Raw genomic sequence first — 17801 nt, forward strand, 5'->3', positions numbered from 1 at the left:
TTTCATTACCCCTACCTGTGTTTCATTCATTTCCCCTACCCATGTTTCATTACCCCTACCTGTGTTTCATTCATTACCCCTATCCATGTTTCTTTCATTACCCCTACCTGTGTTTCATTCATTCCCCCTACCCATGTTTCATTACCCCTACCTGTGTTTCATTCATTACCGCTACCTGTGTTTCTTTCATTACCGCTACCTGTGTTTCTTTCATTACCCCTACCTGTGTTTCATTCATTCCCCCTAGCCGTGTTTCATTCATTCCCCCTAGCCATGTTTCATTTTCCCTACCCGTGTTTCATTCATTCCCCCTACCCGTGTTTCATTCATAACCCCTACCCGTGTTTCATTCATAACCCCTACCCGTGTTTCATTCATTACCCCTACCTGTGTTTCATTCATTACCCCTACCTGTGTTTCATTCATTACCCCTATCCATGTTTCATTACCCCTACCTGTGTTTCATTCATTTCCCCTACCCATATTTCATTACCCCTACCTGTGTTTCATTCATTACCCCTACCCATGTTTCATTACCCCTACCTGTGTTTAATTCATTACCCCTATCCATGTTTCATTACCCCTACCTGTGTTTCATTCATTACCCCTACCTGTGTTTCATTCATTCCCCTACCTGTGTTTCATTCATTACCACCTACCCATATTTCATTACCCCTACCTGTTTAATTCATTACCCCCTATCCATGTTTCATTACCCCTACGTGTGTTTCATTCATTACCCCTACCTGTGTTTCTTTCATTACCCCTACCTGTGTTTCATTCATTACCCCTACCTGTGTTTCATTCATTCCCCCTAGCCATGTTTCATTACCCCTACCCGTGTTTCATTCATTAAACCTACCCATATTTCATTACCCCTACCCATGTTTCATTACCCCGGCCCATTTTTATTTTCCTTTCATGCCTTTACTAATTTGCCTGTCACAAAATGTGTGGTTGTAGTCTGTAAAATACAAGATACCCCTAACGTAGTATAGAGGCCCTACCACTATTAAACCAAGTAACTATTTCGTACAAGGAAGCGACCAGGGTCCAGTTGACCCATAGAGTCAAAGAATTTGTATATTGAAACTGTTTCCCTCTTAGCCTATGAAGATCTCCTTGTACCTAAGATATCTGACTCTTCCTCTCTCTCACTCTGTGTCCAGGTGTCTTCACAGTCTGTCCCGGTCAGTCCAGCAGTTGAGGACTAGTTTTCATGACCACGCAGTATGGAAACCCCTTATGAAGGTCTGTACTCTAGTATTACCCTCTACATCTCTATATAGTCACATCATGTTTGTGTAAGCTGCAGAGGAAATGGCCAATATTTGGGGCTATTATTAAGACTGAAGGTACTCTTCTCTCTCTGTGTGTAGTTGCTACAGAACGCTCCAGACGAGGTGCTGGTCATGGCCTCTTCTACACTATGCAATCTGCTGCTGGAGTTCTCCCCCAGCAAAGAGGTGAGACCGGCAGTAATAAACACTATTACTGTTACCTAGTGGTAGGCAGCAAAACAACACTACTACTGTTACCTAGTAGTAGGCAGCAATACAACACTACTACTGTTACCTAGTAGTAGGCAGCAATACAACACTACTACTGTTACCTAGTGGCAGGCAGCAATACAACACTACTACTGTTACCTAGTAGCAGGCAGCAATACAACACTACTACTGTTACCTAGTAGCAGGCAGCAATACAACACTACTACTGTTACCTAGTAGCAGGCAGCAATACAACACTACTACTGTTACCTAGTAGTAGGCAGCAATACAACACTACTACTGTTACCTAGTGGCAGGCAGCAATACAACACTACTACTGTTACCTAGTAGCAGGCAGCAATACAACACTACTACTGTTACCTAGTAGCAGGCAGCAATACAACACTACTACTGTTACCTAGTAGCAGGCAGCAATACAACACTACTACTGTTACCTAGTGGTAGGCAGCAAAACAACACTACTACTGTTACCTAGTGGTAGGCAGCAAAACAACACTACTACTGTTACCTAGTAGCAGGCAGCAATACAACACTACTACTGTTACCTAGTAGCAGGCAGCAATACAACACTACTACTGTTACCTAGTAGCAGGCAGCAATACAACACTACTACTGTTACCTAGTAGCAGGCAGCAATACAACACTACTACTGTTACCTAGTAGCAGGCAGCAATACAACACTACTACTGTTACCTAGTAGCAGGCAGCAATACAACACTACTACTGTTACCTAGTAGTAGGCAGCAATACAACACTACTACTGTTACCTAGTAGCAGGCAGCAATACAACACTACTACTGTTACCTAGTAGCAGGCAGCAATACAACACTACTACTGTTACCTAGTAGCAGGCAGCAATACAACACTACTACTGTTACCTAGTAGCAGGCAGCAATACAACACTACTACTGTTACCTAGTAGCAGGCAGCAATACAACACTACTACTGTTACCTAGTAGCAGGCAGCAATACAACACTACTACTGTTACCTAGTAGCAGGCAGCAATACAACACTACTACTGTTACCTAGTAGCAGGCAGCAATACAACACTATTACTGTTACCTAGTAGCAGGCAGCAATACAACACTACTACTGTTACCTAGTGGCAGGCAGCAATACAACACTACTACTGTTACCTAGTGGCAGGCAGCAATACAACACTACTACTGTTACCTAGTAGCAGGCAGCAATACAACACTACTACTGTTACCTAGTGGTAGGGAGCAATACAACACTACTACTGTTACCTAGTAGCAGGCAGCAATACAACACTACTACTGTTACCTAGTAGCAGGCAGCAATACAACACTACTACTGTTACCTAGTAGCAGGCAGCAATACAACACTACTACTGTTACCTAGTAGCAGGCAGCAATACAACACTACTACTGTTACCTAGTAGCAGGCAGCAATACAACACTACTACTGTTACCTAGTAGCAGGCACTGCAGCAGGCACAACACTACTACTGTTACCTAGTAGCAGGCAGCAATACAACACTACTACTGTTACCTAGTAGCAGGCAGCAATACAACACTACTACTGTTACCTAGTAGCAGGCAGCAATACAACACTACTACTGTTACCTAGTAGCAGGCAGCAATACAACACTACTACTGTTACCTAGTGGCAGGCAGCAATACAACACTAATACTGTTACCTAGTGGCAGGCAGCAATACAACACTAATACTGTTACCTAGTGGCAGGCAGCAATACAACACTATTACTGTTACCTAGTGGCAGGCAGCAATACAACACTACTACTGTTACCTAGTAGCAGGCAGCAATACAACACTACTACTGTTACCTAGTAGCAGGCAGCAATACAACACTACTACTGTTACCTAGTAGCAGGCAGCAATACAACACTACTACTGTTACCTAGTAGCAGGCAGCAATACAACACTACTACTGTTACCTAGTGGCAGGCAGCAATACAACACTACTACTGTTACCTAGACCACTACATGATTGGTCGACAAACTCAACTCAGTAAAATTTGCTTGACTTTTTTGGACTAAATATTAGCTGTCAGGTTGTATATTTGCCGTGTATCTTGACCAGTGGGAGTAAGTGTATGTGTTTTGTGTATGTCTGCAGCCTATCCTGGAGTCAGGGGTGGTAGAGTTACTGTGCAGTCTGACCCAGAGTGACAGTCCAGCCCTGAGGGTCAACGGCATTTGGGCTCTCATGGTGAGTCCCCACTTTACCCCCTCTCTGTCTTGCTCTGCTCGCCCACTTTACCTCGACAAAAGGTTGCATAACCAAACTCCCCAGGTTTCTTAGCGATCTTGGCTGGAGGATTCTCAGAATCAGTAGAGAACAAGCAGTGAGGGAACACTTCAGCTGACAATCTTCCAACCAGAGCTTTGGTAGTGTCTGTCTAACCTACACCCTTTTTGTTGTTTGTTTGTTTGTGTTTAGAACATGGCGTTCCAGGCAGACCAGAAGGTGAAAGGGGAGATTGTGAGAGCTTTGGGGACGGAGCAGCTTTTCCGTCTGCTCTCTGACCCGGACACTAACGTCCTGATGAAGACCTTGGGCCTGTTACGGAACCTGCTCTCCACACGACCTGTAAGACAGACAGGCAGACAGACAGGCAGGCAGGCAGACAGACAGGCAGGCAGGCAGACAGACAGGCAGACAGACAGGCAGACAGACAGGCAGGCAGACAGACAGGCAGACAGGCAGGCAGACAGGCAGACAAAGGCAGACAGACAGACAGGCAGACAGACAGGCAGACAGACAGGCAGGCAGACAGACAGGCTTTAACACAAGGCAGACAGGCAGACAGACAGGCAGACAGACAGGCAGACAGGATCAGGAGTTCCCAGGCAGAAGCAGAGACAGACAGGCAGACAGACAGACAGACAGAGGTCAGACAGGACAGACAGACAGACAGACCCTCAACAGACAGACAGACAGACCGACAGACAGGCAGACAGACAGACAGACAGAGACAAACGCACACACACACAGCTCTCCAAATTCCTTTAAAGACAAAAACTCTTTCCCTCTCTCTCAGCACATAGACCAGATCATGAGTTCCCATGGGAAGCAGATCATGCAGGCGGTCACTCTGATCCTGGAGGGGGAACACAGCATCGAGGTCAAGGAGCAGGTAGGACCCCCTCAACATACTGTAGGACCCCCCTCAACATATTGTAGGACACCCTCAACATACTGTAGGTCCCCCTCAACATGCTGTAGGACCCCCTCAACATACTGTAGGTCCCCCTCAACATACTGTAGGTCAAGGAGCAGGTAGGACCCCCTCAACATACTGTAGGTCAAGGAGCAGGTAGGTCAACCCCTCAACATACTGTAGGTCAAGGAGCAGGTAGGTCCCCCTCAACATACTGTAGGTCCCCCTCAACATACTGTAGGTCAAGGAGCAGGTAGGACCCCCTCAACATACTGTAGGTCAAGGAGCAGGCAGGACCCCCTCAACATACTGTAGGTCCCCCTCAACATACTGTAGTTCAAGGAGCAGGTAGGACCCCCTCAACATACTGTAGGTCCCCCTCAACATACTGTAGGTCAAGGAGCAGGTAGGACCCTCAACATACTGTAGGACCCCCTCAACCTCAACATACTGCAGGACCCCCTCAACATACTGTAGGACCCCCTCAACATACTGTAGGACTCCCTCAACATACTGTAGGACCCCCTCAACATACTGCAGGACCCCCTCAACATACTGTAGGACCCCCTCAACATACTGTAGGACCCCCTCAACATACTGTAGGACCCCCTCAACATACTGTAGGTCCCCCTCAACATACTGTAGGTCAAGGAGCAGGTAGGACCCCCTCAACATACTGTAGGACATACCCCTCAACATACTGTAGGACCCCTCAACATACTGTAGGACCCCCTCAACATACTGTAGGACCCCTCAACATACTGTAGGTCAAGGAGCAGGTAGGACCCCCTCAACATACTGTAGGACCCCTTCAGCATACTGTAGGACCCCCTCAACATACTGTAGGTCAAGGAGCAGGTAGGACCCCCTCAACATACTGTAGGACCCCTTCAGCATACTGTAGGACCCCTCAACATACTGTAGGTCAAGGGACAGGTAGGACCCCCTCAACATACTGTAGGTCAAGGAGCAGGTAGGACCCCCTCAACATACTGTAGGACCCCCTCAACATACTGTAGGACCCCCTCAACATACTGTAGGACCCCCTCAACATACTGTAGGTCCCCCTCAACATACTGTAGGACCCCCTCAACATACTGTAGGTCAAGGAGCAGGTAGGACCCCCTCAACATACTGTAGGACCCCCTCAACATACTGTAGGACCCCCTCAACATACTGTAGGACCCCCTCAACATACTGTAGGTCCCCCTCAACATACTGTAGGTCAAGGAGCAGGTAGGACCCCCTCAACATACTGTAGGACCCCCTCAACATACTGTAGGACCCCCTCAACATACTGTAGGTCAAGGGCACCCCCTCAACATACTGTAGGACCCCCCCCTCAACATACTGTAGGACCCCCTCAACATACTGTAGGTCCCCCTCAACATACTGTAGGTCAAGGAGCAGGTAGGACAACCCCTCAACATACTGTAGGACCCCCTCAACATACTGTAGGTCAAGGAGCAGGTAGGACCCCCTCAACATACTGTAGGTCCCCCTCAACATACTGTAGGACCCCTCAACATACTGTAGGTCAAGGAGCAGGCAGGACCCCTCAACATACTGTAGGTCAAGGGACAGGTAGGACCCCTCAACATACTGTAGGTCAAGGAGCAGGTAGGACCCCCTCAACATACTGTAGGTCCCCCTCAACATACTGTAGGACCCCCTCAACATGCTGTAGGTCCCCCTCAACATGCTGTAGGTCAAGGAGCAGGTAGGACCCCCTCAACATACTGTAGGTCAAGGGACAGGTAGGAGCAGGTAGGACCCCTCAACATACTGTAGGACCCCCTCAACATACTGTAGGACCCCCTCAACATACTGTTGAACCCTCTCAACATACTGTAGGACCCCCTCAACATACTGTAGGTCAAGGAACAGGTAGGACCCCCTAAACATACTGTTGGTCAGAACAGGTTCCCCTGCTCAGACATTGCATGCATCAACCAATGATTGCGTAACAGATTGCTGTAAGCAGATTGCTGTAACATATGATGTGGTTAGCTGGTACGTAAAATACCTATCCAGGTGGTGTACGATCTGGCATGCGTCAGCTACGCCTGGGCAGGGGAACACAACCTTTAACTGCTCTCTATATTTCAGACACTCTGCATCCTAGCCAATATTGCCGATGGCAACACAGCCAAGGAACTCATCATGACCAATGACGACATCCTCCAGAAAATCAAATATTACATGGTAGAATCTCTTCCCTCCATGATCCACTGTAGCAATACTAGTAAAATATAGGTTTGTTCTCAGGTTCACTGAACTCTCTGTTGCCAACCTTGATATTTGTATCCACGTGGGGTAATGTTTATTTAGAATGAGTTTCACCGACTCTTTACATACAGTACCAGTCAAACATTTGGACACACCTACTCATTCAAGTTTTATTCTTGATCTTTGCTATTTTCTACAATGTCGAATAAGTGAAGACATCAAAACTATGAAATAACACATATGGAATCATGTAGTAACCAAAAAAGTGTTAAACTAAGGAAAATATATTTGAGATTTGAGATTCTTCAAAGTAGCCATCCTTTGCCTTAATGACACACTCTTGGCATTATCTCACCCAGCACCACCAGGAATGCTTTTCCAACAGTCTTGAAGGAGTTCCCACATATGCTGAGCACTTTTGGCTGCTTTTCCTTCACTCTGCGGTCCAACTCATCCCAAACCATCTCAATTGGGTTGAGGACAGGTGATTGTGGAGGCCAGGTCATCTGATGCAGCACTCCATCTCTCTCCTTCTTGGTCAAATAGCCTTTACACAGCCTGAAGGTGTGTTGGGTCATTGTTCTGTTGAAAAACAAATGATAGTCCCACTTAGCCCAAACCAGATGCGATGGTGTATCACTGCAGAATGCTGTGGTAGCCATGCTGGTTAAGTGTGCCTTAAATTCTAAATAAATCATGAGGGTGTCACCAGCAAAGCACCATCACACCACCTCCTCCATGCTTCACGGTGGGAACCACACATCCGTTCACCTACTCTGCGTCTCACAAAGACACAGCGGTTGGAACCAAAAATCTCAAATTTGGACTCGTCCTACAAAAGGACAGATTTCCACCGGTCTAACGTCCATTGCTCATGTTTTTGGCCCAAGCAAGTCTCTTCTTATTGGTGTCCTTTAGTAGTGGTTTCTTTGCAGCAATTCAACCATGAAGGCCTGATTCACACAGTCTCCTCGGAACATTTGATGTTGAGATGTGTCTGTTACTTGAACTCTGTGAAGCATGCAATCTGCTGCAATCTGAGGTGCAGTTAACTCTAATGAACTTATCCTCTGCAGCAGAGGTAACTCTGGGTCTTCGTTTCCTGTGGCGGTCCTCATGAGAGCCAGTTTCATTATAGTACTTGATGGTTTTTGCAACTGCACTTGAAGAAACTTTCAAAGTTCTTGACATTTTACGGATTGACTGACCCTCTTACGGATGGACTGTCGTTTCTCTTTGCTTATTTGAACTGTTCTTGCCATAATATGGACTTTTACCAAATAGGGCCATCTTCTGTATACCCCCCCCTACCTACCTCTTCTAAGAGGGCACACCTGTTAATTGAAATGCATTCCAGGTGACTGCCTCATGAAGTTGGTTGAGAGAATGCCAAGAGTGCTGCAAAGCTGTCATTAAGGCAAAGGGTGTCTACTTTGAAGAATCTCAAATATATTGTGATTAACACTTTTTGGGCTACTACATGATTCCATATGTGTTATTTAATAATTTTGACGTCTTCACTATTCTACGATGTGGATAATAATAATTTTTTTAATTAAGAAAAATCATTGAATGAGTAGGTGTGTCAACTTGACTGGTACTGTATATGATTGACACATCTAAACCAAATACTGAGAACAGTTCTCTGTGGTGTCCTCTCAGGGTCACTCTAATGCGAAGCTCCAGCTGGCAGCAACATTCTGTATCTCCAACCTGATCTGGAATGAGGAGGGCAGTGAGGCCGATGCCATGACAGGTTGTTACATGCTGGGGGGGGGGTACCTGGGGGTTAGCTAGGAAAGGGCTAGTGGTTCTTGTGGATGTAGTGGTAAAGATTGTGGATCAAGTTAATACAAATCTGAACCGCAGTGCAGATGAAGCACGGTCTGTAACATACACTAATGTATTTACGCTCCATTACATCCCTGGTTTTCATCTGTGATTCCACTCAACATTCCACAAGCTCCGTTGTTATGTAATGTTCAATGCTTTACTGTTGGACTTGGTCTCTGCCTCCGGGTCCAACATCATCCCCTCTAACCTTCCTACGTCGGTGTCTCTGTTCTCAGGCTGCCAGGAGCGTCAGGACAAGCTGAGGGAGTTGGGCTTTGTAGACATTCTGCACAAACTCACCCAGGCCTTAGACCCCAACCTCTGTGAAAGGTGTGACACACACACACACGTGCACGCTCATTATGTTATAGGATAGTGTACTGACTCTCCGTCTCTCTCAGGGCGAAAACAGCGATGCAGCATTATCTGGCGTGACCCCGCGGGGGCAGTCTCAGATGTTGTTTCCCCTAACAACACAACTAACAAACCAACCGCCTGCCAGGATGAGACCTGCCAGGAGGAGACCTGCCAGGAGGAGACCTGCCAGGAGGAGACCTGCCAGGAGGAGACCTGCCTCCTTGCTGCCATTGTTTTGTTCTGATCTCCTTCACTTTAATCTTCCGTTTTTGTTTGGTTGCACAAAGACACCTTTTGAGCTGCCGAGGCAGAGTCCCCTTCCACCTCATCACCCCAATACTGACCTCCATCCCAGCCGGAGACTGTAAGACTCGGTTGGATGGGGAAACGAGTGCTTGCTGCTCACCAACAGGTTTCATTATTATTATTATTTTTTAATGCAAAAAGGTGAAGATTTTGTTTTTGCTTCTTGGACTTGATGTGAAGGAAGAAAGGATTAGTAATGTGCAGCACAGCAGCCAGCCATCGCAGCACAACGCCACCTTGTGGCCAGGAGGCCTTGGTGCTTTTGGACTCGTTATGGAGGAGATGGACAGAAAGACGTCACAGAGCCGGACTAAAGGTTCTGACGGACTAAAGGTTCTGACGGACTAAAGGTTCTGACGGAGAGGGCAGGGTTGTGGTAGCATCACTTCCTCTTGGTTTAATTTAGCTAATTATTCATTATTGATATTATTATTATTTGAATGGCTTTATGTCACGAGAGGACATTTTTTACATTTGGGTAAAAAAGACTGTTAATTTTGAAATGTGTGGTGGTTTCTTTTTGTGTGTGTATACATACCTCGTAAATATATATAAACATATAAATATATTTTTGTGATTTTTCATCTCTTTGTTTTCTTCCTGTTTCTGATCCTGGTTCCTACAGGAAGTAGGGTGTGTGTTTCTATGGTGTGAACAGAGCAACAATGGGAGGATCCTGGGGTCAATAAAATATAAAACATGTTTTATACCTTTTATTTAACGAGTCAGTTCAGAACACATTCTTATTTACAATGACAGCCTAGGAACAGTGGGTTAACTGCCTTGTTCTGACGGACTAAAGGTTCTGACGGACTAAAGACGGACTAAAGGTTCTGACGGACTGAAGGTTCTGACGGACTAAAGGTTCTGACGAATTAAAGACAGACTAAAGGTTCTGACGGACTAGAGGTTCTGACGGACTAAAGGTTCTGACGGACTAAAGACGGACTAAAGACGGACTAAAGGTTCTGACGGAGAGAGGGTTGTGGGAGCATCACTTCCTCTTGCATTAATTTAGCTAATTATTCATTATTGATATTACTATTATTATTTGAATAACTTTATGTCACGAGAGGACACGTTTGTGGGGTGCGGCAGGCAGCCTAGTGGTTAGAGCCTAGTGGTTAGAGCGTTGTCAGCTCGAATCCCCGAGCTGACAAGGTAAAACTGTCGTTCTGCCCGTGAACAAGGCAGTTAACCCAATGGTAGTAGATGGACTGGACCCAGATTAATCTTAGTCCTGGACTAAAAAGCACTTTCAATGGTGAATCACCATTGAGCATAATTCTTAGTCTAGGATTAGGCTTAACCTGTATCTGGGGAAACCGGCCGTAGAGGGTCACTATAGTGTCGGTGGGTGACTCTGAACCGGCCTGTAGAGGGTCACTATAGTGTCGGTGGGTGACTCTGAACCGGCCCGTAGAGGGTCACTATAGTGTCAGTGACTCTGAACCAGCCTGTAGAGGGTCACTATATTGTCAGTGGGTGACTCTGAACCAGCCTTTAGAGGGTCACTATAGTGTCAGTGGGTGACTCTGACACTCTCTAGTCTGTTACCTTTCAGGAGGCTCTAAGATGGATCCATAACAGGATCAAATGTTAAATGTTCTTTGCTTTTAGCCGTTTGGTTTGTTCCCCTCAGAATCGTCTAAACTTTTCCTCTCCCTGGCATTTCAAACCTTACTGAAGCTCTGATAGAATGAATCTTACCATTTTGAAATATATGCAGACCTGAAAGATGGACTTGGTCAGTGAGTACTGTTTTCTTTTGTCCTCGGACAAGGTGGAGGTACAGCAAAGTTGTTTATCAATGTGGGGCAGGTGAAAAACGAGTTGTTTATCAATGTGGGGCAGGTGAAGAACGAGTCCCAGGTGTGACAACTGAACGTGTGCATCAGTTGGACGTTCACTGGTTACAAGGGTATTACCCTGGTTGATTAAATCAACTTGGAATTGGGATGTGAAACCACTGAACATCACATCACAGACAAAGAGTCGGGTACAAAACATTACAGAAGCGTGGATCTTATAAAACAACACTTTGTTTATTGTTGTATCGTGTTTCTGGTAAAGTTGGTAAGAGTTAATAAAATACATCTTAAGCCTGTCCAAACCTCTGGCAGCACAGTAAGCCCACCCCCTCTGCCCTCGTTCTGAAACAAGCACATTCCTCATGCAGTTAGCTGTGACAAGCATTAACATCTTGACCCCTGACCTGCACCCTTTGTGTGCCACTCCTCCAACACATCTTCACGCATCCTCATCCCCAGCCTCATCCTCACCCCGTTACAGAAAATAGAAACCAGTATCTCAATCTGACTGTGCCCCCCAAAACATCTCTAGTGCACCTAGTACACCGAGCACCAGACAATGCTCGTACAATTAGTCCTCTGACCACTTCAGCAATGTCTGAGCCTTGTGTCTTTGTAGGATAAACCTGCGTCATCCAGAGGTTGACACTTAAACATGGGATGCAGATGATGCTGCGGACATGGCAGGTGTCCGTGTGCGTGTGTGCGCGTGCGTGCGTGTGCGTGTCCGTGTGTGTGTGTGTCCGTGCGTGCTTCAGTGGAGGCTGCTGAGGCGAGGACGGCTCATAATGGCTTGAATTGAGTTTAATGGATGGAATGGAGTGAATGGAACGGTATAAAATGTGTTTGTTTCCATTTATGCCATTCCAGCCATTATTAGCCATCCTCCCCTCAGCAGCCTCCACTGGTGTGCTTGTGTGTGGGCTTTGATATGACGCTGAGATGTCTCTGGTTGAACTAGCGATGGACGATAAAATGCCAGAACACCCGAATCCAACAAGAGATTTTAACACACATTCTACATAAAATAAATGACTTTCAAAATAAAAGTGAGGTGTTTGTAATGGTCAATGGCTTAATCACAACATAATCACCAGGTGTGGATGATATGATGTATACGACTAGCAGTGTGTGTGTTCCAAGGAGAAGGCACGAATGGTTGGATGCCTAAAGCTGGAGTTGATTTGGGAACTCATTCACTGTACAGTCTGGTTGTCACTCATAGACCTACTGTATATTCCACTCACCCACCCGTATGCATGGCTTCTTAAACCTAAACCTGGCCTCTGTGGCACACCGGCTCCCTCCCTTCTACCTGCAAACCTACTGCGGTGTTGTCTTCATGTTTTGGTTGGTTCCATGTGTTTTGTAAGCTCTCTGATTGTCTTGTGTTGAATATGGCCACTTGTTGGAGGGACAGAACTGATTGTGTGTGTAGGCTGGATTGAGACTTATAGGATGTCACATAATGTGAGACCACAGTGCAAGTGTGTGTGTTCTTTGTGGAGATGTATGTAACAAATCACCCCCATATAACAAGTAGCAGAGAAACTCTGAAGAAACATTAAGTTGAAGTTAAATTAACTCCTCATTTGAAGTCAGCCGTGGTTGATATTCAAGCAATAGATGTTAGTATAATTTTGAAACCACACAACAGAGGTTGAACTAGAGTTTACATTCCCAGTCCTATGTACTGTCTGTGATGTCATGAAGGGGTGGTTGGTTGGGAACATTTGGCCAGAAGAGGAGAAGGGATGCACATTTCACTTATGACATCATGAAGTCCATAGACGGAGGAGGATGTGTTGCTTTAACATGACCAGAGTGCCTGATCAGAGTACTGTTAGAACTGGTGTCTTGCTACTGTCCTGGTGCGGTATTTTTCAGTGATGCTATTGGTTTCCACCTATAGTGATTTTGATCTCTGTCTGTCTGCCTGTCTGTCTCACAGGTTCAATGTTGCATTCTGGACGAGCTACGTACTCTCCTCTCCTCTCCTCTCCTCTCCTCTCCTCTCCTCTCCTCTCCTCTCCTCTCCTCTCCTCTCCTCTCCTCTCCTCTCCCTCTCCTCTCCTCTCCTCTCCTCTCCTCTCCTCTCCTCTCCTCTCCTCTCCTCTCTTCATTCTGTCTCTGCTGTTTCTTCTTGCATATAATCTGCCTCTCTGTCACAGAGCTGGCCCTTCCTCGTCCATGTAGCTGATGTGCTCCATCATCTGGGAGCGTCTCTCCCCCCTCTCTCCTCCCCTCTCCTGCATCTCCAGCGCCAGGTGTCCTGCCTCCAGCCTGGTGCCCCCCTGCGTCTCCCCCCTCAGAGAGTCCAGGGAGAACGGGCCCAGGGAGAGGGTCGAGGGGTAAGGAGAGGGGAGGGGAGGGATGAGGGGAGTGGAGTAGGAAGAGGGGAAGACCAACTTCAGCTTATGGTCTCCAGGTGAGGAGCTGAGTGACGGAGGAGCGGAGCAATGGGAGGAAGGCGGGGGCGTGTTGTCCTGGGAGGGGGGCGGGGGGAGCAGGCCCCTGCTGTGGCTACCAGATCGTGAGTGATGGGGACCCTGGCAGGGAGAGCAGGAGGGGGAGGAGGAGAGGGACAAGGAGAAAGAGAGGGAGGGGGACATGGTGCCAGAGGCTAGGGTACATCTGTCCTGGGCAGAGGGAAGGAAACTGTTGCTAGAGGTGGTGTGGTTGGAGAGGTGGGGTGACCCCCTCATGTCTTCTGTCCCAGGGGAAGGGGGGTTGGACTGGGGTAAGTCCTTAGAACTTCTCTCTGGGGAGATTGGAGACTGGGTCTGGGCTGGAGGCCTCTGTGGAGGGGGGGTTGGGAGGAGGCAACTTGGCAAGCCCACGTTCCCCGTGTCAGCACTGTCCATGTCCAATAGTGAGCAGGACTGTGTTTGTTGGGGGTGGGGCGACGGGGAGCAGGGCGGGGCTGGAGGTGGGACCACCAGAGGTGTGTTGGAGGACGGTTTGTTGGCACTGCTGGGGGGTGGAGTCAGGCTGGGCGTTATGGCTGTCAGGATTGGCTGAGGTGCCACAAGGAGGAGGGGCCGGAGCAGGCGGGTCATTTCCTTTAGCTCCTGGCTGAGATGAGAGACTTGCTGGGAGAGAGTGCTCATCTGTGGACAAGACGGACAGACACTTGAGAGTTAGGTGTTTTACATGTTATGTTACTGTGTGTTTATGTTGATTCATGGATTCTAGGATACCTAACTACAACCTCTCACCTCGTCACTCAGCTTAGAAACAGTCTGCTTGATATCTGACTGCTCCAGGATCCCTACACACACACACACACACACACACACAGATGTAAGTTCCTTGTTAAAATATGTGTTGGATAGTGAGAGCAGCAACAGACTAGTGGGGAGAAGATTGATTTGTATTTATTATGGTCCCCATTAGTTCTTAGGCAAGCTACTCTTCTTGTAGTCCAGGTAAATGAAGGCATTTTAAAAACATTACAATACATATAGTGAGCCCTCAGGCCCCTACTCTATTACCACATCTACAACAGACTAGTGGGGAGAAGATTGTATTTGTATTTATTATGGATCCCCATTAGTTCTTGCCAAGGCAGCAGCTACTCTTCCTGGTGTTTATTATGGATCCCCATTAGTTCTTGCCAAGGCAGCAGCTACTCTTCTTGTAGTCCAGGTAAATGAAGGCATTTTAAAAACATTACAATACATATCAAGTGTGTGCCCTCAGGCCCCTACTCTATTACCACATATCTACAACACACTAAGTGTGTGCCCTCAGGCCCCTACTCTATTACCACATATCTACAACACACTAAGTGTGTGTGCCCTCTAAGTGTGTGCCCCAGGCCCCTACTCTATTACCACATATCTACAACACACTAAGTGTGTGCCCTCAGGCCCCTACTCTATTACCACATATCTACAACACACTAAGTGTGTGCCCTCAGGCCCCTACTCTATTACCACATATCTACAACACACTAAGTGTGTGCCCTCAGGCCCCTACTCTATTACCACATATCTACAACACACTAAGTGTGTGCCCTCAGGCCCCTACTCTATTACCACATATCTACAACACACTAAGTGTGTGCCCTCAGGCCCCTACTCTATTACCACATATCTACCCCTACTCTATTACCACATATCTACAACACACTAAGTGTGTGCCCTCAGGCCCCTACTCTATTACCACATATCTACAACACACTAAGTGTGTGCCCTCAGGCCCCTACTCTATTACCACATATCTACAACACACTAAGTGTGTGCCCTCAGGCCCCTACTCTATTACCACATATCTACAACACACTAAGTGTGTGCCCTCAGGCCCCTACTCTATTACCACATATCTACAACACAAAATCCATTTGTACGTGTGTGTATGTTATCATGCGTCTGTGCCTGTTTGTGTTGCTTCACAGTCCTCCACTGTTCCAGTATTTTTATCTGTTTTTAAATCAAATTTTACTGCTTGCATGAGTTACTTGATGTGGAATAGAGTTCCATGTAGTCATGGCTCTATGTCGTACTGTGCGCCTCCCATAGTCTGTTCTGGACTTGGAGACTGTGACGAGACCTCTGGTGACATTTAAAAAAAAATGTATTTTTATTTAACTAGGCAAGTCAGTTAAGAACAAATTCTTATTTTCAATGACGGCCTAGGAACAGTGGGTTAACTGCCTGTTCAGGGGCAGAACGACAGATTTGTACCTTGTCAGCTCGTGGGTTTGAACTTGCAACCTTCCGGTTACTAGTCCAATGCTCTAACCACTAGGCTACCCCGCCCCCGTCTTGTAGGGTATGCAGGGGTGTCTGAGCTGTGTGCCAGTAACAGACAGCTTGGTGCATTCAACATGTCAATACCTCTCACAAATACAAGTAGTGGTGAAGTCAATCTCTCCTCCACTTTGCGCCTGGAGAGATTGACATGCATATTATTGTTAGCTCTCTGTATATACAAGGGCCAGCCGTGCTGCCCTGTTCTCAGCCAATTGCAATTTTCTAAGTTCGTCTTTGTGGCACATGACCACACGACTGAACTGTGGTCCATGTTCGACAAAACTAGTGCTGTTAAGAAGGTAGAGCAGCACTTTATTATGGACAGACTTCTCCCGATCCTAGCTACTGTTGTATCAATATGTTTTGACCATGACACTTAACAATAGTTTACAGGGTTACTCCAAGCAATTTAGTCTCCTCAACTTGCTCAATTACCACATTACTAATTTCAAGATTTAGTTGAGGTTCAGGGTTTAGTGAATGATTTATCCCAAATACAATGCTTTTAGTTTTTGAAATATTTAGGACTAACTTATTCCTTGCCACCCACTCTGAAACTAACTGCAGCTCTAAGTGTTGAGTCATTTCAGTCGCTGTGGTAGCTGACGTGTATAGTGTTGAGTCATTTCAGTCGCTGTGGTAGCTGACGTGTATAGTGTTGAGTCATTTCAGTTGCTGTGGTAGCTGACGTGTATAGTGTTGAGTCATCCGCATACAGTTGACGTTGGAAGTTTACATACACCTTAGCCAAAGACATTTAAACTCAGTTTTTCACAATTCCTGGCATTTAATCCAGGAAAAAATTACCCTGTTTTAGGTCAGTTAGGATCGCCACTTTATTTTAAGAATGTGAAATGTCAGAATAATAGCAGAGAGAATTATTTATTTCAGCTTTTATTTATTTCATCACATACCCAGTGGGTCATAAGTTTACATACACTCAATTAGTATTTGATAGTATTGCCTTTATTTTGTTTAACTTGGGTCAAACGTTTCAGGTAGCCTTCCACAAGCTTCCCACAATAAGTTGGGTGAATTTTGGCCCATTCCTCCTGACAGAGCTGGTGTAACTGAGTCAGGTTTGTAGGCCTCCTTGCTGGCACAATCCTTTTCAGTTCTGCCCACAAATTTTCTAGAGGGTTGAGGTCAGGGCTTTCCAATACCTTGACTTTGTTGTCCTTAAGCCATTTTGCCACAACTTTGGAAGTATGCTTGGGGTCATTGTCCATTTGGAAGACCCATTTGCGACCAAGCTTTAACTTCCTGACTGATGTCTTGAGATGTTGCTTCAATATATCCACATCATTTTCCTGCCTCATGATGTCATTTATTTTGTGAAGTGCACCAGTCCCTCCTGCAGCAAAGCACCCCCACGACATGATGCTGCCACCCCCGTGCTTCACGTTTGGGATGGTGTTCTTCGGCTTGCCTTTTTCCTCCAAACATAACGATGGTCATTATGGCCAAACAGTTCTATTTTTGCTTCATCAGACCAGAGGACATTTCTCCAAAAAGTATGATCTTTGTCCCCATGTGTAGTTGCAAACCGTAGTCTGGCTTTTTTATGGTGGTTTTGGAGCAGTGGCTTCTTCCTTGCTGAGTGGCCTTTCAGGTTTTGTCGATATAGAACTTGTTTTACTGTGGATATAGATACTTTTGTACCTCTTTCCTCCAGCATCTTCACAAGGTCCTTTGCTGTTGTTCTGAGATTGATTTGCACTTTTCGCACCAAAGTACGTTAATCTCTAGGAGACAGAATGAGTCTCCTTCCTGAGCGGTATGATGGCTGCATGGTCCCATGGTGTTTATAATTGCGTACTATTGTTTGTACAAATGAACGTGGTACCTTC

General features: G+C 46.3%; 2 protein-coding genes across 2 annotated transcripts in view; one reads left to right on the forward strand and one right to left on the reverse strand.

The window, feature by feature from the left end:
* LOC112235323 (armadillo repeat-containing protein 8-like) overlaps window positions 1–10085 on the forward strand; it is a 31179-nt gene extending 21094 nt beyond the window's left edge. The window contains exons 14-22 of the mRNA XM_042306627.1: window positions 1170–1251; window positions 1380–1466; window positions 3614–3706; window positions 3938–4087; window positions 4539–4634; window positions 6768–6863; window positions 8550–8643; window positions 8957–9050; window positions 9122–10085. Of these exons, the coding sequence (XP_042162561.1) occupies window positions 1170–1251; window positions 1380–1466; window positions 3614–3706; window positions 3938–4087; window positions 4539–4634; window positions 6768–6863; window positions 8550–8643; window positions 8957–9050; window positions 9122–9155 (826 nt within the window). The 3' untranslated portion in view covers window positions 9156–10085. The remainder of the gene's footprint in view (window positions 1–1169; window positions 1252–1379; window positions 1467–3613; window positions 3707–3937; window positions 4088–4538; window positions 4635–6767; window positions 6864–8549; window positions 8644–8956; window positions 9051–9121) is intronic.
* A 3155-nt stretch (window positions 10086–13240) lies between these two features.
* LOC112235322 (potassium voltage-gated channel subfamily H member 3) overlaps window positions 13241–17801 on the reverse strand; it is a 217291-nt gene continuing 212730 nt past the window's right edge. Inside the window, exons 14-15 of the mRNA XM_042306751.1 lie at window positions 14413–14465; window positions 13241–14304 (exon numbers count right to left, since the gene is read on the reverse strand). Coding sequence (XP_042162685.1) covers window positions 13360–14304; window positions 14413–14465 — 998 coding nt within the window. The 3' untranslated portion in view covers window positions 13241–13359. The remainder of the gene's footprint in view (window positions 14305–14412; window positions 14466–17801) is intronic.

The sequence above is a fragment of the Oncorhynchus tshawytscha genome, linkage group LG26 (assembly GCF_018296145.1).
Source record: "Oncorhynchus tshawytscha isolate Ot180627B linkage group LG26, Otsh_v2.0, whole genome shotgun sequence".
Taxonomy (NCBI): Eukaryota; Metazoa; Chordata; class Actinopteri; order Salmoniformes; family Salmonidae; genus Oncorhynchus; species Oncorhynchus tshawytscha.